Raw genomic sequence first — 21,519 nt, forward strand, 5'->3', positions numbered from 1 at the left:
CACAGCTGTTGAGAAGATGCAAAAATTCCATTATGAGGCATTTTCAAAATGTTATTTTTCACTGGTACAAAACTAAGAACAGAAAACACCACCCATGAATCATTACAATGTCAGCTAAACAATGTTCTCAGCAATGAGTACATAAATAGTTAGTTTCCAAACCTGGGAAATGTGAGTGTGGATTAAATGTTAATCTTACCAAATTTCTTCATTATATCTAATTTGGAAGTGAATATAATTTTTGAAGTGTAAGTTACCAGGCTGAGATTTCAGGAACTGAGTACCCTACTCTGAAATAAGTGCCCGTAAGAATGAAGCCCAGAATTTCTCAGTGCTTTGGCTGTGCAGTGGTGTAAGAGAGTCTCTTCCTCCTTACGGTGTGCTCAATCAACCACCGTGGAGGATAAGCCACAAGAAAGCACAGGACCATGTGTGCAGCTGTGAGTTTTTGCCATGAGAACCAGTGGGATGGCCCTGTTCCCAGAGCATTGTACGTTCTGCAGGTATGGAAGGCCTCAGGAAATCCTGTTCTGCAGATGCTGTTTGTGGAACTGGGAACCAGCAGTTGGCTTGGTGGAGCAGCAAATCTCACGGCTGGCAGGGTGTGCTCCTGTGGTTTGCATTGGTACCCCTGTACTGGTGGCTGGGACCTGATCCTGACCATTGTTCCTGTAAGCCATCCCAAAGTCTGAAGTGCCACCAAGCTGAAAAAGAGCCCAAGCACTAAGAGAACACTGTTACCCACTCTTGAAGTACTATTTTGTGTGTCTGTCTCCTGTTCAAGATCTTGCTGGCTGCAGCGGCCCTTGGGCGAGATCGTGCTATATCAGAATCTTGCACAAAATGTTTCACAGGAAAAGAAAAAGCAAGCTTCAGCAGCCTGTATTATTGGTATAGTGGCATTATTTCTCCCACATTATCAGTGAATAATTGACTTACAGGGAGATTGAGGGACTTGTGCTGATTTAGCCAGAGATTTCTGGGGCAAAGCCACAAGGAAAACGTACATTGTAGAAATGTGTAGTGATGAGTATCTTATCCAGTCAGACACATCTGTGGTTTATTGTCTCACATTGTTACTGGTTTTCATACCACTGCACTGTCCTTAAAACATGTTAGCAAGTATTTTTCCTGATAAACTGGTTAGAATGTTCAGTGATTTCAGATTCATCTCTCTCTGCAATATGTGGCTACGTTCTTGGATTAGTAAAACAAATTTCTGCTCAGTGTTTCTTAGAATGAAATTGTACCAGTTTCCTAAATCTGTCCCTTGTAGGAAGTGAGCCATTAGGTGTTGAGCTATGTATAATGAAGGGGTTGGTGTAGACACTGCTGTCAACTGTACCATTGCTTCTCAGATCCTTTGAACTGCAGAAGATACAGATCTGGAGCTTTTCTATCCTATGAGATGAATGTTGAAGGGTAACCAACAGTTCATGAAATTTTTCTATACCTTTTCTACCCCTAAAAAGAACAAATAGAATGCAGTAATTGCATTACGTGCACTTACATGCACTTCCTTGCAAAGTACTGTGTGTCTGCAGATGGAAAGAAAAGGGAAAATGCCCTGTGGAGAGGAATTTGGTGAAAGCCTTCAAATGGTTGACAGTCCAACAATGAAACTAATGTGTAGCCAGCTGTGTGCTCTTGACATGGTTACAGCAGTGCTGATGAAGAGGAAAGGCTGTTAATGCTTCAGGCACTTCGACTGATCTTAAAATAATGGTAATCTTTGTGTGCATTCGGTTCTAAGTATTATTTTCTTCTAATTTTTACCTCTCCCCAGTTGCAGTGAGTAGAGCTGTTATTAAGCTAATTGACTTGCAGCAAGGGAGAAATTATCTCCTTTAGCACTGAAAATGAGAGGATTTGTATGAGCATCAGCAGAACTTGCTGTATCTTAATGTGACCCTGAATTGGCACTACAGAAGAAAATCCAAATCAAAGATATTCAGACTCAGGTCTTCCCTTTCTGTCCATCTTGCTTGGCACAGCCTCGTATTTAACTGTACTGAGTGTGAGAAGCAGGAAAGATGGTTCAGTTTGACAGGCTTGCTCCATTTCATAGGTGAGAAAGGCATCGATTTAATTTCTTCCCTGTCCTCTCATGCCTGTAACTCAAGCAATAGTTGCCATCAGGCAGGGCAGGAGGAGAAATCAGTTTGGCCAAGCATTTTGGCTGACTGCAGAGCACAAGTATTCTTTGCCTTCCTATCTATTCTTTAAAACCCACTCCTAAAAGCCAGACACTGTCTGATATTTTGTGGCTGAAATAAGAAAAGTGAATAAGGCACTGTGGAGAGGCTGTAGAACAGACCGGAATATCTGTCTCTTTACAGTTGATTCCTTGTAACAGTGGGCAGGAAATGCATTGAAACTGTGGCAATCAGAAATCTTTACGTTTCTGTGATCGTTAAAATTCTTGAATGGAAAGCTTTGTGCCAGTGGTTTCGAGTGAAGCAAGTCTTTTGAACAGTACTACCATCACTGAGTCAGAAGGGAAATGAGCAGAAGCAGAAAATAAACTTGAGGTTCCTGACTGTCAGATCAACAATTCAGAACTACATCAAATACATTATTTTGTTTAAACTCGTAACCCTTCCCTGGCTCCATCATATTTATGGTGGAGAGACCACTATGTAAATGGTATTCCACTCGTTGGCAGTCTGTGAGTGGACAGGTCCATGGCAGCTGTGAAAGCAGCAGGATAACCTCAGGGCTAAAAAAGGAAGTTGTAAGCTGGAATCTCTGTGGTGGAATTGAACACAGCTTTTCTGTAAGCATCCAGGTCAGAAAGAACTGTCTTTCAGCTCTTAAAAATACTTATTCAGTGTAGGTCCTGCTCTGATTTGTTATTCCATCCCTTTGGCAGTCTAATGGAGCAAAACCTGCTGTTACTGAGTCTCTGAATACCTGAAACAAAACTGTTCAGAATAACTTGGAAACAATAGCAGAACTGCAAACAGTGTGTACAATGCCAAATTAATTGGAATATAGGTGTTCTGAGAGTTGGATGTACTCTCATGGCCTGTAAACATGTGCTCAGTAACTAAAATACCAGCAATATTCCAAAGTGGTAATGCGTCTGCTGCGAGTGCCTAGCTGAGACCGCAGAATTAATTGTCAATCATAATTTAACTTCAATTTGAAGGGTTGTGCATAACTACATTGAGTTGGGAGGCTTCAATGCTACCTTGTAATGTTGTTGCACAGATGGGAGGGTGACATAGTGCCTGTGACTAAAGTACCTTGATGACTGGTTTATTAGTAGGAATTTATTCAAGCTGGAATTGCCTGCAACAGATCTGTATATGGTAAATAAAATAAGTTCCCAGTATGTAATAAGTGTTCATTATCTGTTTTTTTCTTATAGCAGCTCTTCTAGTTCTAGATTCGAAATGCCAAAATAATTAAACTCTTAAAGATCATCAGTGTCCTGCAAGTCTCAGGCTTCCCTCCACTTCCCTTGCTGCTGCAGTTGATGTGTGAAAAAAGAGTCTTCTCTCTGCGCTGGGGTCTGATCCTGGCAGCTTAAGAGAGACCCCTTGACTCAGGGGAAGAAGCCAGGAGTCCTAGGAAGGGCTAGTCACTCTTGGGAGTGGTAATATCATTCCTTGGGGAGGCAGGCACCTCTGTTGTGTCAGGAAACAGCAGCTGTTACCAGGACTCCAGAAGCTTGGTTTGAGTAGTGTCCTTGTGTAATTTCAATAGGTGTAGCATCCTAACAATCATGACTTTGTTGTGATCAGTATTTTCTAAAATACCCAGCCAGTTAACATCCAGTACTAGAAGCTGGGTAAGTTGCTGCATTGTTTCTTTCTGTGTAAGTTGTTTGTCAGACATCTCTCTGCTCTTGATACATAAATTAGATAATGCTGGTTCATCTTTTCCTGAGACATGATTTAATAGCAGCAGCTCCTTCTTGGTCTCAGCTCTGGTGTGTTGACCTAAAAGCTATTGCCTCTAACTGGGAAATGTTGTAGTAAGGAAATACACTGTATAGAATGAGCAGTCCAAAAGTTAAAAGCTCTTTCTCCTGACTGCTTGCTCTTATTTCCCTACATTTCTGCAGTACCAGTCAGGATCCCAAATAAAATCAGGACTGGGGAAGGAGAGCAAATGGAACTTAGACCCTTTCACTCTGGGGAACAGGAAAATGCTGAGGAGAAGCTGGAAGGAGAAGGCAGAGCACAGGAGAGCACCTTTGCAGCTCTGATGTGAAAATGTGTGTGAGTAGGAAAGGAGCTGCTGCCCAGAGGCCAGATTTAGTCCCAAACCATCATTTTAAAAACTGTCTGCATTCCATTTCAGTTCCCTTGTGAAGGATATTAAATCCCGTGGAGAGTGTGCATTGAAGTGCAACCAAAATGATGGTTTGTTTATGAGGAACAGCTGAAAAAGGGTGATCCTTCTGCACTGAAATAAAGAAAATGCTGAGATGCCTGAAAGAAATTATTTGAGAAGAGCGCTAGAAATAATAAAATCAAATAGCTTTTTTTATCTGAAAGGGAGGTTAAAATGCTTGTTAGAGTAAATATAAATCTATTCACAGCTGCTTCCCTATTGAAGGAGGAATAAAGAAATATATGAAGTTCTGTTTGTATTTTACAGCATTTTCCAGAGGTGGAAGATTATTAAACAAATAGTGTTGTTTACTAGGTGTAGCCTTGGGACATGGCCACAAAGGATTCTTTTTAGAGCTCCTAAAGGAATCCTAAAAGGATGGTGGTTCCAAGAGAGTAAATCTTTAGAAGCATAGCATGCTATTAGTTGCAGAAAAAGAATAATGATTCTTGTTAATTAGAACTGGTTTGAATGACTCAGGACGTGGTATGATAGAGCAAATTATAGCATCATAAACCCAGTGTGGAAGGGAAAAAATAATCATGGTGTTTTGTCCTGGTGTGAAATGGCAGGTGGAAGGGCATTGCTGTGTGTTCTCATCCTTCTGCACAGGGAAGTGGGGAGTGATCCACCATCCCTCTCAGCTGATCTGTGATATTTATGATGCCATCTAGAAGAGTCTTTTTCTAAAATGCAAAAGCATGTATTAGATCATGTATCAGCTTGGCTAAGTATGGATTTCTTCACAAGATTTGGCCATTTAAGTTTTCAACCAGCATTTGATCATCTTTGTGCTGTAAATAATTAACCATGAAGTATTTGACTTAAAAAATATAACTAAAATGGGAGCTTAGGTCTCTGGTAATTTTCCCCCTTCACTGACACAGTTTTATATGCTGGAAATTATTTATGATGATATGTCCAGTCAATTTCTCAGCCTGTACTGACATTCTTGAAATTACAGTGATATTCTCTTCAGGGAAAGAATAATTATATTTTCCCTGAACTAGCAATCTTTTCAACTTCCCTTACTTTTTCTTTCAAGGAAGTGCAGTAGCTGTTGGCAGGTAAGGAGTTGCCAGGAGGTGAATTGACATTAAAATGTCAGAGGTCAGCCCACGTGGAGGAAAGAAAGGGGCTGTCAGGAAAGCAGGTTAACCTTTTTTTTATGGAAACCTGCTGATTGTGACTTTACTGAGAACAACGTAGTCCTGTGGCTGCTCTCTTCCTGCTTTGAGAGCTGAAATGAAAAAGGAATCATGAAAAGGTTACACATCTGGTGCCTAAAGGGAAGGGGGTTTCAATCTCAGTCCTACCCACAAAGAAAGATCATCTCCTAGTGATTTGGCAGAGTGTATCTTCTGATTTTACTGTAAATACCAGCTTTTCATTATTTTCTTTTTAAGCTGAGGACTGGAATTCCTTTGCCAAAGATTAACTTCAGTTCCTGAACTAATTTCAGCATTGTGACCATGATAAGCTTTTCTTTTTTTGAAGTGGCTTACTTCCAGTTTTACTTTAAATAGAAATTGCTCATTCATGGCATTAGCAGATTTATTTATAAAAAGAGTCATGTTTCTAATTTTTTAATGGAAATTTGTCTGGAGAGTTTATCTTGGGTGAGTTCTACTTTAAAAAGAACTTGAAGAAAGAAATCACCAGTGGAGAGGTGAGGGTTTGCAGATTTCAGTGTAAGAGCAGACTGTTGCATCAGGAAAAAATTTCCTCGGAACGGGAGCCCTGTAGAAAACGGGGGGTTCTGTCTGCAGCCCTTCCTCAGTCCCTGAGAGCCCATCCTTGCAGTCTGTGCATTCCTACTCTGTTCACAGCTCGATTTAGGTGTATCCAAAAATGCCCCTCCTTTGAGAAACCTTCATGGAAGCATTGCTTCCATTGGGAGTGCAGTTGGAGCAAGGGCTGGAATGGGAGGGCATATCTGGGTGTCACCTTCATAGTAAGGTACTGGGAGAGTAACACACCAACAGTCTTAAAACTTTTGGTGTTTTTTGTTTGGGAATATTCCATGCTGTTATTTGAAAGTACTCAGATTTCAGATTTTTTTGGTCTGTTTTGCATATCAAAGCAATAGTGCTCATCTGCTTCCCTGGTCTGTGGCTTCTTTACTCTTCCATGAAAACAGAAATTATATTTTTAACATGGCATTTGTATTCCTCTTTAAGAAAAGCAGTGGGCACCGTTTTTGCTGTATCCTATGAACTAAGTGCACATAAAGGTGCTGTCAGTGTTGCCCAGCCCCATGGTAGCATTGCACATCCTGCAGCTCACAGAGCTCGTGGGACCTGTTCCAGCGTTTTCCTCTTTGCTTGCATTGGGTTGACTCGAGCAGAACTGCAGTTCAGTGAGGGGCCAGGGTAGTAAGGGCTGTATGAATGTGATCCAAGGCTTGCTGCTCAAAGAGCAAAATGCAAATGAGATTTACATTACCTGGGGCTGCACTGCCATCTAGTGATGAAGGACTCGAGGCGTGCTCTTCATTTTGTCTCCCACAGATCAGCATCTTCATGACACACTTGTCCAATTACGGGAACGACCGCCTGGGCTTGTACACCTTTGTGAATCTGGCCAACTTCGTGCACACCTGGACAAACCTGAAACTGCAAACCCTTCCCCCCATCCAGCTGGCTCACAAGTATTTTGAGCTATTCCCTGAGCAGAAGGACCCTCTCTGGCAGGTGAAGGCTGAGAAAGGGATCAGAGAAAAATTGTCTTGGTGTTCGTTTTGGTTTTTTTTTTTTTTTTAATCCATTGTTTCAGTTTCTTGTAGAGAAAAGCAGTATATTTTTAAGTTGGTTCCCCTGAAGCTTCAGGATGTGACTGTGGTCCCTGTCACTTGTAAAAGGCCATGAAATTAAAATGCATTAGGATGTGTAATTAAAATTATCTTTGTTTTATTTGTGACACTACTTGCCTTTAAAAATGTGGGGAAGGGCAGGCAAGTGTATGTTGTTTTACTTCTCTTCTCTTTTTGAAACTAACAGGAGTAAAGCATTTGACAGGCAGATTTATGTGCATCTTCTAGCAGTTAAAGAAATTTTTCTCCAAGTCTGTAAAGAGAAGAGGGCATCCAAAAAGAGAAAAGTGCATCAAGACTATGGATACCCTAATTAGGGAAGTGGAAGTAGATGAGATACATCAGAAGTTATTCACAATAGGCTGGGAGCTGCCCAAGGAAGAAGTTTGGCAAGAAGCTGTAGATACCTGCATCCTGACAGTGATAATATTAACCCAAATAAAATCTTATTAAGGTAGCTTGGTGGAAATACTCTAAGGAACAAACTTCACTAAATCAAACATAAAAATGTATTTAAGCTTGCTTACTAAAATGTTTTCCTGCGTTGAATATTGAATTGCCAACTTAGGGTCTGAGATTGCAAATTTGTACTTAAATATGCATCTTGAAATTCATTCTGGTTTTGAATAAAACATTGAACTAGAGGGGGAAATGTCAAGAATTTTGCATAATGCTAGGACAGAATCATTTTAAAAAGGGAAATTAGCCTGTAGCCAAATTACTTGAAAAATTATAATTACTTAGAGAAGACATTTTTAAGTTACAGCAACTAAGACATACTGTATGTGGTGTATTTAGTCCATAAGTGATGTGACTTTGAATACAGGTATATGTTCTTAAACCTCAGAGGGGTATGTGAAGATAATTCTCTTCATCTCAGTGCAGTATTGCCAAACAACAGCGTCAAAAATGATTTGTGAGTAGCATTTCCAGAACAAATTTAAACCAATTCAATTGTGAAGCAGCAAAGATTGAAGATTAATATTAGGTAATGATTTGAATTGGAAGATCAGAATATGTATTTGTGAATAGAAAGCCTTAATCATAATCAACTTACTCTTTTAGTTTTAAAATGCAGCATATATAGAGTGGTAGCTGTTACAGGAATGGAGAAACTATATATATGTGTAGGATATATTTCTTCAACATGTTTCTCCTTAAAAAAATTTCCAGACTCTTAAGCAAATCAGGTTCTGACCTGGTGACATTAGAAATACCATTGTAAATCACTGGAATAGTTCTGGAATGCCTTGGTTTTCAGTCGTAAGGCAAAATAATAATTTCTGGTAAGAATATTTGTACATGGGCAAAAAAATATAAAAAAATTATATATGAACTTTTTCAAATGTGATTACCAATGAAATTCTGAGTTTTCTTCTCTGTTTTAGAACCCCTGTGATGACAAACGGCACAAAGACATCTGGTCTAAGGAAAAAACCTGTGACCGGTTACCAAAATTCTTGGTTGTAGGACCCCAGAAAACTGGTGAGATTTTCTTTTATTCCAACAAGATAGGCTGTGTGTAAGTAAAACAGTTAATCACTGCTGACTCAGGCTGGTGTGTAGAGATATTGATCATCCAACAGCATTATTTTACTTTTGGATACCATGCAAATATAGCTTAATCATGTAAGTTACAACAGCAGTCAGTACACATTGAAAATGCAGGGTTCAGGTGTGTGTCAGGTTTTTGGGCTTTGTCAAAATGAGTAAACTTTGATGAAGAGGTGAACAAGACAGATTAGCTCTTGTCAAAGTGGAAGAAGGAAAAGGACAGGACAGAGACATCTTTCAAATGGGTTGGATTCTGAATTGCAAATTCTTGCATGTGTTTTGTTTATAGAATATTGTTATTTCTTGGCATTTTTTTAAAAGTCAAGAAGTTTCTAATGGGCAGTTTTATTACAAGATTGCACTAGCTTATAAATTTACTCAATGGTTATTGTTCTTCTCTGTAATCAGAAAATTGCAAAATTTCTTTCATCATCACCAATCCCCAAAAGCTACTGAATGCAACATTTTAAAATCGTTTTTGTGACAGTCTCATATACATAAATCATTATTTTTTAAAACACAACTATTTTAAGTTGGAAAAACAGATTTTAGCACTGGTACTCCAGTTGTCTGTATTAACAGTTTTTAAATGTCCTAATTCTAAAAGTTCAGAAAGTGCAGGATCTTAGGTTACATAAATCAACACCCCCTCAGTGAACTGAAATGGAATAAAGCTGATTTAGTCCCATCTGAAGCTATGATCCCCCCTAAAATGTATGTGTGTGTGTGTATTTTTATTTTAAATCTTGGACTTTTATCCTATTTGCAGGTACTACAGCCTTGTATTTGTTCCTGATCATGCATCCTTCCATCATTAGTAACTCCCCCAGCCCAAAAACCTTTGAGGAGGTACAGTTCTTTAATAGAAATAACTACCACAGGGGGATTGATTGGTAAGATGGGTTATTAGTATAAATATAAAAGTTTATATATTGTGAACAATAGAAAAATTACATTACTGTTGGTAATGGTAATTGTGCATATATAAAGTGAAATAAGAAATAGCCTTTAGTGTCTTTCTGAAATGAGAAATAAATGCAAGTCAATAATGATCTTACTACAGAATATCTTAAATGGACAAACTTTTGTGAGGCTTTCTTATAAATATCCAGATATGAACATGTGCAGAGCAGTAACAAAATAATGTATTTCTGTTACATATGCCTTTAAAAGTGGGACAGTAACAGTTGGTAGTTGGATGTATGGACACAAAAGTTATGTTCCTGCTGGAAATCTTATTTATTAAGAGGAAAAGAAAGATACTATCAGGAAGAGGCATTTCTTCCTTTAAATAGGATATAGCAGTAGCAATAATGTAAATAATAAAAAATGGGGGCAGGGAAAGCCTCTCAAAATGTTCTTTAAAGATCAGGTAATTAGGAGAATGTGTCTGTGTGGCTCAGTGAGTGGTGCTGAGACAGCCTGTATCCCTGCTGCCCCGCTCACTGTGGCTCCCTGGGAGTCACCAGGCACAGCTGCCCCACAAGGTCACTGCTGATTCCTCTGTTTTCCCAAAGTGTCCACTGCAAAGCACTGCAGCATGACAGCTGGTGACATGCTGCAGCAGCTGGGGAGAGCACTGAAGGATTATTGATTTCTTGTCTTGTTTCTTTATTTTGCCCCCAGTTTAAGGGAGAATACTTTTATTGCCTTAGACTTCGTACTCATCCATGAAATGAACAGAGTGAACGCTGCTCTGTGGTCTCAGTGCAGCCACATCAGATCCAATTTGTTTGCACGCCACTCGTTTTCCCAGAGTTGTAATTGCTGTGGCACATCCTCACGGGGAAGCTGCTGAGTCAGCTGCTTGTGCCAGTGGAGAGGTGCTGAGGAATGGCTGGCACTGGGAAATTGCTGCTGAGGAGGACATGCAGGCGAGGCAGAGCAGCTCCATGCTCATGGAGCAGTCGAAGTACAGCGAGCCCATTCTTCCACAAAATCAATCTTTTCATGTTGCTACTGTGCTGCTTCTCTCTTTCCTCCTGCCTTATCTGCTTCCTTAAGGTGCAGGTACAATTTGGCTGCCACACACACGTTAGATTACCTTCATCTTAACATGGCACTGGTGTGTAAAGCTCACAGTGGTCAGCCTGTCTAAACCAGGCACATCCCTTTGTCAGGTTCTCACCACAGCACCCACTCTGTGCCCCACTGTGGTCTTTGTGAGGGTCTCCAGAGAAGAGATGGATCTGACTCCATGTTCTCAGAAGGCTGATTTATTATATTATGATATTATATTAAAAGAATGCTATACTAAACTATGGAGAAAGGATATGAAGAATGAATAATAAAAACTCGTGACTGACTCAGAGAGTCTGACACACTGGCTTTGATTGGTCCTTAAGTAAAAACAATTCACATGGAACCAATCAAACATGCACCTGTTGGTAGATGATCTCTAGACCACATTCCAAAGCAATCAGATAATGATTGTTTTCATTCTTTTCTGACGTTTCTCAGCTTCCCAGGAGAAGAAATCCTGGCGAAGAGATTTTACAGAAAATATGACAGTGACACCTTACCACCCCTGCCAGGTTCCCTCAGTTAAGTCTCAGATCCTCAGAACTACCTGTTGGTGTAGTTGCCTAATTCTTAGATGTGCATTCTGTCTGCCAGGCAGATCTCTCAGACCACCTAGTCTGATAGGGTGTTTTAATGCTGGCTTGTAATGAGCTTGCCACTTTGTAATTAGATACAAGGGCTCTCCTCATTAGTCCATTAATTGGCTAGGATTCCTGCAAGAATCACAAATAGCAATCAGTTCAATTTTGTTTACAGTTGTGGAGATAGGGCTTTATCCCTGAGCTGACTCTTAGTCTTTGTCCAAGGTTGGATTTAGAGCAGGGCCAACTACAGAAGCAGAAGAGGGTTCTTACAGCCCTCAGAACCTCAGTATTGCTGTTTTTATTTGAAAGCAGGGTAAGTGTAAATTGTAGGCTTCCAACAGACATGGCAGAAGAGTAAGATAAGAACTGATCTTGCTGTTGTTGAAATGCAGAAGTCTAAACAGACCAGTCCTGCATTTCTTTATGTAAGCTTTGTTACAGATTTCTTGGACAAGTTTCTCTAAAGCCTGCTCAGCTTCTGGAAAATAAAAGTCCATTGACTTCAGTGGTTACAATTTCAGAGCCAATAAGAGCACATCATTTGTATTGGAAGTAGCTCATTTGTATGAACAGAGCAAAGTCTAAGCACTGGCAGAAATCTCGGTCATTAAGCATGGTCTTCAGAAGAGGCTGTTTAAATAACATTTATTTTCTCCATACAAGTTAACTGAAAAGTCAAGAGGGACAAAATCTCCTATTTATTGTTTTCCCCAGCAATAACAAGAAGTGTTCTGAGGGCCAGGGATAGAGAAGTCCTTAGATGACAAAACAATTGCAGGAACTTACCTACAGCTTCATAATGGATGAGGAAAGCTCACAAAAAACCTTAAAACAACTACAACACAATTTTCCCCTAAAATGTGACTCACAGAAAAAAAGTGAATTCTGTCACTGCTCAGGAGCCTTTTACCTGATGAAGCTGTGGGGAATTGTTTCAGTGCATCTTCCCATATCAACAGCCTCTTCTCAGTGAAAGCAATCCTGATTGATACTAAGTAGCTTTTTCTTACAGTATTGCACTTCAGTTGGTGTCAGCAGAAGGCCAAATTTGGAAAACTAAATTTCTACTTTAGACTTCAGCAGTTTGTTCTGACTGAAAAGTGAGAACTCACAAATTTTAAAATACATAAATACTGTAACATTTTATCCAGTTTAAAAAAATTAGCTGCAATGTCTAGTTACATATAGTGAGAAGCAAGCTAGTACCAAGTAAAATATTATCAAAGATACAATGTAAGCTTTGGTTTGCTTTCTTTTTTTGCACTTAGATTTTTATTTTAATTGAGTGCTCTAGAATAAAATATGCTTAACAGATGTATCAACCTTTGTGTGATTTTTAAGTAGTTCTGAGGATGATGTTGCTTTCCCAGGTACATGGATTTCTTTCCAACTCCTTCTAATGTCACCACTGACTTCCTCTTTGAGAAAAGTGCCAACTATTTTCATTCTGAGGAAGCTCCCAAGAGAGCTGCTTCCCTTATCCCCAAGGCCAAAATCATCACCATCCTCATCGACCCGTCCGACCGTGCGTACTCCTGGTACCAGGTATGCACTTGGGGGAGCATGGGCAGGCACCAGGCCAGGCTTCCACCCTGAATCCTCTCTGTATGTCCTCTCAGGATATATCCCTGTAGTCAGTGACCATCTCTGATCATCCATGGGCTGAGATATCTGTCATATTTTAAGGGTTAAAATACCAGTAACCACTTTTTCAAGTTATCTATGATGCAAGCATGTAAAAATGATTACTTAATTAATTAATGTAATCAGCACCTACAGAAATTGGTATGCAGACACAGTTATGTAGTTAATGCTCAAAATACAGGCTAGGCTAAGAAATTTTTGTCAGTAAGAGCAGCCAGTTTTGCCTTGTGGTCTGTAAAGTTCCAGCAATGTCACTTCTTTTTCAGCATCAGCGATCCCACGAAGACCCCGCAGCTCTGAAATTCAGCTTCTATCAGGTGATCACAGCTGGCCCTCGAGCCCCCTCTGAGCTCAGAGCTCTCCAGAAGAGATGCTTGGCACCTGGATGGTATGCTACCCACATTGAAAGATGGCTCACTTACTTCCCACCTTACCAGGTGAACAAGGGACTTTTGACATCCTCATCCTATAGATATATATGTATATATATACTGTCCTTAAAGTTTACCTTTGTAAAAGTCTTGCCTACTGACTGCTGATCTTGGGGATAATCCTACAAATCATTACCCTCCTTCTGGTCCTGTGTAAGGTCAAGCTTCAAAAATGCACATCCTAAGCCTTGAATGTCATGTGGTAACAGCAGACCAGGCAGACACTATCACATGATTGGTATCTCCTTGGGAATTTATTTCTGGAATGGAATTTTGTGACATTGGCAGCATGTCTGGCACTGCTCCCCACCCAACAGTTAGAGGGAGATTGGCTGCAATCCCAACCTTCTGTTTATCCAGGGCTCTTGTAGCTGAGACAAGTTGGCTGGAGTCTGCACCTTCTGTTTCCCTGGAGTGTGCCAAGGAAGTTCCAATGCATCTAGCTCTGTTATTCCCCACATACTCTCCTTTCAGCCAGCCTTGTATATCTCTTCATGAGATGCACAACACTGTAATATCCTGACTCTTGAATGAAATTCTCCTCATTATGTTTTCATTAGCTTTTCTCCACAAGTAACCTGTGAATATTGAATAATATGCATTGTTATGCAGATTTTTGCCAGATTTTATGTCCCACAGTGATAGTGAAGAATCAGCCCTGATGGCCTTATGTTTTATCTGGAAAAGTAGTAGCCATTAATATAATTTTTTCTTGGCTTGGCCAGTCTCTCAATTTCCTGACAGTATTTCTTATCTTGCTAGATCCTTCACTGCTATTTCTCTGTTGCCATAACAGCTTCCAATGCAATATAATTTTAGATTTAATTAAAATGCTATTTACCCTGCTCCCAGGTCATTAATGATGATGACAATTAAGACTGGGCCCATAATTGTTTCCTGGGGCAGTACTCTCCATATGATGAAGGAGTTTTACAGAGGTGGAAGTTCCAGCTGCAAGCCTGAAATAATGAATTTCAAATTAAACCTCCATTTATTTTCTCTGTTGTAGTTGCTGATTATTGATGGACAGCAGCTGAGAACTGACCCATCTACTGTCATGGATGAAGTACAGAAGTTTCTGGGAGTCTCTCCTCATTATAATTACTCTGAAGCCCTAACGTGAGTTAATCAGTTCATCATTGTCACATGTTCCTGCATTCCTAAAATACCTGTAGCTAGCCTGTAAGTCAGCTCACTGCAGAATAAAGCCCTTCATAGTTTTTTGAGCTGTCGGTAGGGTGATTGTTCAGAACACAATTCAGGGTTAAATTTTCTGTGCATCATTCCCTGAGCCACTTGGCTGTTACAGGAGTAGAGCTCTGACAGGCACAGTGCTGCTTTGTGAGAATTGCATATGAATTTTAAATCTATCAAAATGAATTTTACTTCCATAAGTGGAACGTGGAATGCTGATATGCAGAAACAAAAAGCAAATAGAATAATTTCTCTTTATTTTTGGCATTAGCTGAAAAACAGATTCAGTTATATCAGTCAGGAATGTAACATCCACTCCTTTGGATTCTGACTCCTAGATTTGGTTACACACAAATTTTACACCGCACAATATTTGTTTCAGGTTTGATTCTCATAAAGGGTTCTGGTGTCAGCTCTTAGAAGAAGGCAAAACCAAGTGTCTTGGAAAGAGCAAAGGCAGGAAATACCCTCCAATGGATTCTGAGGTAAAGCATGCTGTTCATTGGCATTCAGTACAGGAATTCAGTTGACACATACAGGACATGACATAAGCAAAATGATGAGAAGGGAGAGAAGACAAAATTATGTAAGAGTTACTTATTTGGCTACCTTTCCCTACTAGGAAATGTTTAAGATGGCTGTAGGCTGCATGGAGGTTCAGTTCTTTATTTCAAATGTGAAGATTAAGTAATTCAAAAACAACAGCAATGAAAACCCCCACAAATTCTAAAACTTTAGGAAACTAAATGTGCTGCTCCTGAAGTCCTGTCCCTTTTACCTTATGGACTCAAGCAGCAGAAGTTCCACAGTGCAGGTTTCTTCTCAGTCATCATCAGATAGGTGTATTTGTGTGGTCCCTTGTCTTTGAGAGTAGTTAGACTGTGTTTGACAGGTAATGCAGGCACTCCTATAACCCAGTTTTAAGAGAGGTTAGGTTCTGTTTCTATGAATTTTAAAAACACCTTCCCCAGACAATGCTCAAATGGGGAAATTTCAGTCGGATCAAATGCTGCAGCCTGTACCCAAGGGCAGTTCAGTCTCCTGTTCTAGCTGCTACTTCCACGTTGATTCTGTCTTGCATTGCCATTTCATTTAGCCTGGCTAAAATGCAAATAAGAACTTAGAGTTTGAACAGCAGTAAGAATTAATGTACCAGGGATTTTCTCCTTACAGTACTTAAATTATAAATAACTTCACATCAGTAGAGTCATACCGATACCAAACCATTGGGTGAGAAGGATTTTGTTCAGAGATAAGACTGTATTTGTGCAAACTTTTGTCTTTTTCGTCTCTAAACTATTCTGAAAATTGAGGTGTCTACATACAAAGATATTTTAGGAGCTGTCATTTCAATCACACTGCAGTAAAAAGTATCTCCATACCTTCAGTACGATTCTGAATGTACAAGACTAAGAGTAGAATGAAATTCTGCTTTGACTTTGGTGTTCATTTTGGACAACCTCTGTTTCCCTTGAAATCAGCCTTTCAGATTACAGCTCCTTGCATGCAGTAGATAGCACAAAACAATATAATTGCTTAAAGGAAGTAAAGTTTTCAAACAGGTCAAACCAGCTTTGAAACCTCAAATTCACAGCATCTGCAGTACAGCATTTTATTAAATAAAAACTTCTCCTTTTGTATCCCTCAGTGCAGGGCCTTTCTGTCGAGCTACTACAGAGATCACAATGTGGAACTGTCAAAACTCCTCCACAAACTGGGACAACCCCTGCCATCGTGGCTGAGACAGGAGCTACAGAAAGTGAGATAGCATTGGAAAAGAGCTTTTTGAAATCTCCTTCCACACTTCAGTTTTCATACCTGAACTTTCCTGCAGCTACCAGAAGGTCTTGTAAAATATACCTCTTCAAAAAAGTGTAAAGGATAGAAATTATTTCCATGTGCTGGCATGTGGATTGTAAAAATACGTGTGTTCCTTAGAGCTCTGGTGGGCCAAATCTTCATCATGAACATTTCTGGGCCTGTGGACTTGTGGACTACTGTGCACATATGTGGAAGTTATTTACAACTGGTATAAGCGTCAGAGATACATGACCTGTCCAATTTCACGGTAAATATTGCCATTTTTATGTATCAGTTTTAAAGTATTGTGTCTCATGTAGGTTTTGTAGCCCTTTGTTGGACCACTGGCAGTTTTTCTTAGGATTCAATTATTGTGTTGCGTAGGATAAGATAATGAAATGTAGCATAAAATGCCCAGAGTACTTCTGCCTTTGGAATCAGCTTGCTAATGCCCAAAGTGTGTGCAAACACTGGGGAGCAGTACAGTTATCACGTATCATTTAGCTCTGTATGGCAACAAATGCACCCAGCAACATCTGCAATCCACAGGTGTAGAAAGAAAATCACAAACAAGCCAAAACAAAACCTGATTATATCTGGTAACAACAAATCCTCACAGTGCAGGAAGGGCCTTTGCCTGGAGTTAATGTGTCTGATTCTGTAGTGACTGAGATGTGTTATCTGAGCAGAAATTTGATTGGATATGTGAAACACACAAGTTGCAGTATTAGACTTAAGCAGTTGTGACCCAAACTGGAGCAGTGCAAGGAAGAGGCTTTCACCCCTGTTCTGTGAGCGGCCAGCTCCGAACACTGCACTCCAGGCTTACATTGCTCTGAGTCAGCAGTGACTCCACTGAAATGGACTAAAAACTCCTAAAAAGCAGCAACAGATCCTTACTTTTATTGCCTTAATTTGCACCACTATTTTTTCCTTAATTTATTTGTCTTTAACGTATGTTTTTTTCCTCCTCAACCTCATAAAAATTGTAGCAGCTTTCTGCAACCTTCAGATAACATCAGCTGCAAAAATTACCAGATTTCCAGATGAAAATACCAGTTCTGTTCCCAGACACATTAAACATGCTTGATATAACCTTAAGAGGTTGTATCTAATAGAGGGGACAAAAATAAAGACGGTGTGTAGTCATAGTAGAAAATTACACTCAAATCATGGGAAAACACAAACACTGCCCTTGCAGGCAGATATTTGTGATAGTTGTCATTAATGCATCTTTCAATGCATCAGTTTAGATGTGAGATAAAGTCTAATCAATAGAGCTTAGCAGTTGAGGAAGATCATTGGAAACTTCAGCTAAGTGTGGCCTTAATGCTCCTCACAGAACTTTGGCTCTGAGTGTTTCTAAAGGCATGAAGGGTTGGTGAAAATTAAAAAGAACCACAGTATTAAATGCAAGGCTTTATACAGGAGCTCTGTAATGTTTTCATCATTTGTTTCAGGGTGAATATTTAAAAACATGCATCAGATGGTGGAAAAACTTCCTGTGTCTCAGTGCTGTTTTACAACATTTATGTAATCATGCAATTTAACTTTGAAGGTAACGGCATGGAAACCAGTCTGATATTCCCTAAATAGAAAACAGATATTGAGATCCTTACTGTACCTCTAACTGGTAATCTTTATTATTTATTGATTTTGTCTATGTAATACGTGGTTTTGATAGGCCTGTAAAGAAAAAAATCTAGACAAATTTGCTGTATATAACAATATTCTTTACGCAGCACATTTTTGCTAAGGGAATATGCATGATTAAGGATGAGAACCTACTACAGTAGACATTTTTTCAAGATGAACATTTCTATTATTTATTAGAATGAGAATTTCATTTCACTTTAAATATTCAGTCATATGGATTTATCTCAAAAGCTGACTTGTCTTAAAGTACTTATTTGATAAAAGAAACACTCTGGATTCTGAACACCTGTAAAAGCAAATATTCTGCATGCTACAGACTGCTCATGCTTCCTGCAAGCATCCATATAGATTTGTTACAGTTAAATTGAATAACTGGAGAAAATATCTGGGGTTTTCATCCTGTCATGATTGATTTTACTCTTGATGCAACCTGGTGTAACATCATTCAAATGTTTTAAAAATGCAGGGATTGCACAAAGCCCCTGCTGTGCATTGCTGCCTCAGTTCTCCATGTTCTTCAGTGAAACAGTGTTATAAAATAGAGAAAAATAGGAAAAACCTTGGGCACTGTCAAGTGCCTGATGTTTTCAGTGTGAGAACACAGACTGAGTGCCTCCTACATGCAGGAGGAATGGCCTTTCAGCATCATTCCCAGTTCATTCTTTGTTTCAAAGAATTCCCTCTCTGTCTTCTTGCCCTGGGAAAGCAAGGCCCTGACAGATTGAGAATGAGTGGGCAGTCAAGGACAGAGTGGTGACATTGGTCACATTGTCCGCTGGGGAATTTTACAGCCCATCTGGGGTTACCATGAGGCACTGGGACAATAAATCCTCCACATGCACGGCCTCAGCTGGATCATTAGTTGTTTGTAAAAGGATGTATGAAGCCATGGGGGGTTTTATTCCAGAACTGTTCTATTGAAATGTGTTCTTACATTGAACAGGAGCCTTTAAAAAGCACTTTTAACATGCAGCCAGCTTGGTGAAGGAGGAGGAGGCTGAGCACAGCATGCAGACAGCAGCTGGGTGTGAGTACAGCTGAGTAACCAGGTCATAGCACACGAGTTACCTGACAAAGTGTGACCTCTTCTGTTCACAGCTCACCTGCAATCAGGGTTTGATTTCCAGAAGTACACTGTCAGTATTAATACTCTTAAAAAACCAGGTTTGTTACAACAAATCTGTTTGCTAGTCCAAGTCAGATGTTTTGTTGTGGCTGCTAACACAGCCGTGGTTCCTGTTCCCCTGGCAGGTGACTGCACAAGCGATTTCTCTAACAAGTGCTCGATTTTGTGAGTTTCATCTTCATTTTCATAAACATGATTCTGAAATTTGCTTTACGTGGACATCAGTGCCATTAAAAAACCACGTGTGGTTCTGAGCAGATAATGACCATTTGGGGGTGTAAACACGGAGACTGATCAGAAATCACCTAATTATTTGAGCTAACATTCCTGAGAAAGAATGAGTTTGGATGATTTGCAGACTATCTTGTACAGAATATCCTTTTTCATTGCTTAAAAATGTGAAACTTCCTCAGGAAGAAATTAAATAGATATTTCAATGTTTATAGATGTAATACTCTTGTCATTCACATTGAATGAAAATTGCTGGAAACATTTTTCTCAGAGTTTTTTTTTTAATAAAAAATAGATATTCTGATAGTGGCATGGTATTTGAAGTGCAACAATAAACTCTGATAAGAAAATGTAGTGCTGTGTGGAAGTGACTTTGATGTTCACAAAGTTGTCCTTTTCCAGTTTGGTTAGCAGCCATTGCAGCTTGATGCTGAGCTCTAACATAGTCCAGCAGCACAGGAGCAGCATGAAATGTTTTCAGAAATGAAAAATACTGCTTCCTCTTGCTGTGAGTGAATATTGCTGCTTTATGCATCTGCTTGTTTTACTGCTTTTGCTTCCTGCTTACTTTTATTTCTTGTGCCAGCACTTGCTAATGCGCTGGAGAAACATCTCCAGAGTTTGCTATTTTTCAGATAACAAGGAAAATGTATTCAAATCATTTGCCTTGGGGATTCAATAGTTGTGCCAATGCATCAGCCTACACAGACATGAGAAAAGCTTTCTTTGGAGAAACCTCTGAAGCTGATATGAATGTCCAAAGGAAAATTCACTGTTATCAACAAATTCAACAGAACAGAATACAAAATTGTACTTATCTAGCTGGGTAAAAGCTGCTTAGGAGTGTGAGAGATAGGAAACCTACATTAACAAAATATTGCATTCATTAAAGAGAAATGATGCAACTTAAAATTAAGAAATCTAAGCTTCCTGTATAATACCCATCTCTGTAAGCTCTTAAAAAACCAGTAAACTACTAACAGGTAATAAGAAAAGGGGAAAGATCCGCGCTATAAATAATAAGAGCTTTTTGGCCTCTGTCTTTGATGTATCTACTTTAATATAATGTTTCTTTTCAGTTCTTCCAGTCCCCCAATTCCTAGAGCTCAAAGGCAAAAGACACTTTTTTTTTTTTTTTGGTCTCTCCTGACGACATGGATGGAGAAAGCACAACAGTCAGCAGATCCCAGGAGCAGGAAAGTGATCAGCAGCTGAAAGAAAGGGCAAGGGAAACCTGAGTGGAGGAGGAACTCAGACCAAGTAAGGGTGATCATCTGACAAACATACACTGAGCTTGAGGCTTCCCTGGACTGAGGATGACTAATACTAGCTGAGTAAGCTGCTGTGGTGTGAAAGTTGCAGTAATTACGGGAGGTTTAGACTTGACATTAGCAAGCATTTCTTTATGAGAAAGTGTTCAGACACTGGAACAGACTCCCTGGAGAGGAAGTTGATGCTCCAGGCCTGTCGGTGTTTAAAAATCATTTGGAAAATGCCTTTACAACAGGCTTTAACTTCTGGTCGGCCCTGAGGCGGTTGGCATTTGGACTGATGATCCTTGTAGGTGCCTCCCAACTGGAATGTTCTGTTCTGTTCTAACTCCAAATTGAGGTGTGGACATTTGCCCAGTGTGCAGATGCTTACGTGGACTGGAAAAGGAAAATAATCTGTGTTCACCTAGACGGATGGCTTCATTTTTCTAGCACATCTTTCACGACCTCTGATTTTATTTTAGTCCATGGTTTTCAAGTAGCGAGCAGTGTCATTGTAGCATTTAAGGCCATCTTATGACTGGACCAAGCAGACACACACGTTTATCTCCACAGACAAAGCAGCATCGCTGCCTCAACCTGCTGCAGGCCTCTGCTTTGTTTTGGACAATGCCTTAGCCCGTTCACCCCCGGGGCTGCCGCTCGGTACCTTGGGGGAGGAGCGGGAATCAAAAGGCGGCAGGGACCGATCCCATTTCCCTCCGCGCCCTCCCCGGGTGCTCCAGCTCAGTGCGCGTGCGCTGCGTGCGGCGGAAGCCCCGCCACCAGCGCGGGGTGTCGGCGGCGCCCAGTTCCCGCCGGCGGCGCGTGAGGCTGGGGCGCGTGCTGCTGGGGCTCCGCGTGGGCGGGC

General features: G+C 40.1%; 1 protein-coding gene across 1 annotated transcript in view; it reads left to right on the plus strand.

Moving 5' to 3' along the window:
• LOC120502545 (bifunctional heparan sulfate N-deacetylase/N-sulfotransferase 3) overlaps positions 1 to 19,752 on the plus strand; it is a 52,080-nt gene extending 32,328 nt beyond the window's left edge. The window contains exons 7-14 of the mRNA XM_039710052.1: positions 6,855 to 7,037; positions 8,545 to 8,641; positions 9,480 to 9,603; positions 12,687 to 12,861; positions 13,227 to 13,397; positions 14,401 to 14,510; positions 14,968 to 15,070; positions 16,234 to 19,752. Of these exons, the coding sequence (XP_039565986.1) occupies positions 6,855 to 7,037; positions 8,545 to 8,641; positions 9,480 to 9,603; positions 12,687 to 12,861; positions 13,227 to 13,397; positions 14,401 to 14,510; positions 14,968 to 15,070; positions 16,234 to 16,353 (1,083 nt within the window). The 3' untranslated portion in view covers positions 16,354 to 19,752. The remainder of the gene's footprint in view (positions 1 to 6,854; positions 7,038 to 8,544; positions 8,642 to 9,479; positions 9,604 to 12,686; positions 12,862 to 13,226; positions 13,398 to 14,400; positions 14,511 to 14,967; positions 15,071 to 16,233) is intronic.
• The last annotated feature ends 1,767 nt before the right edge of the window (positions 19,753 to 21,519 follow it).

The sequence above is a fragment of the Passer montanus genome, unplaced genomic scaffold, assembly GCF_014805655.1.
Source record: "Passer montanus isolate IOZ18808 unplaced genomic scaffold, ASM1480565v1 scaffold221, whole genome shotgun sequence".
NCBI lineage: Eukaryota > Metazoa > Chordata > Aves > Passeriformes > Passeridae > Passer > Passer montanus.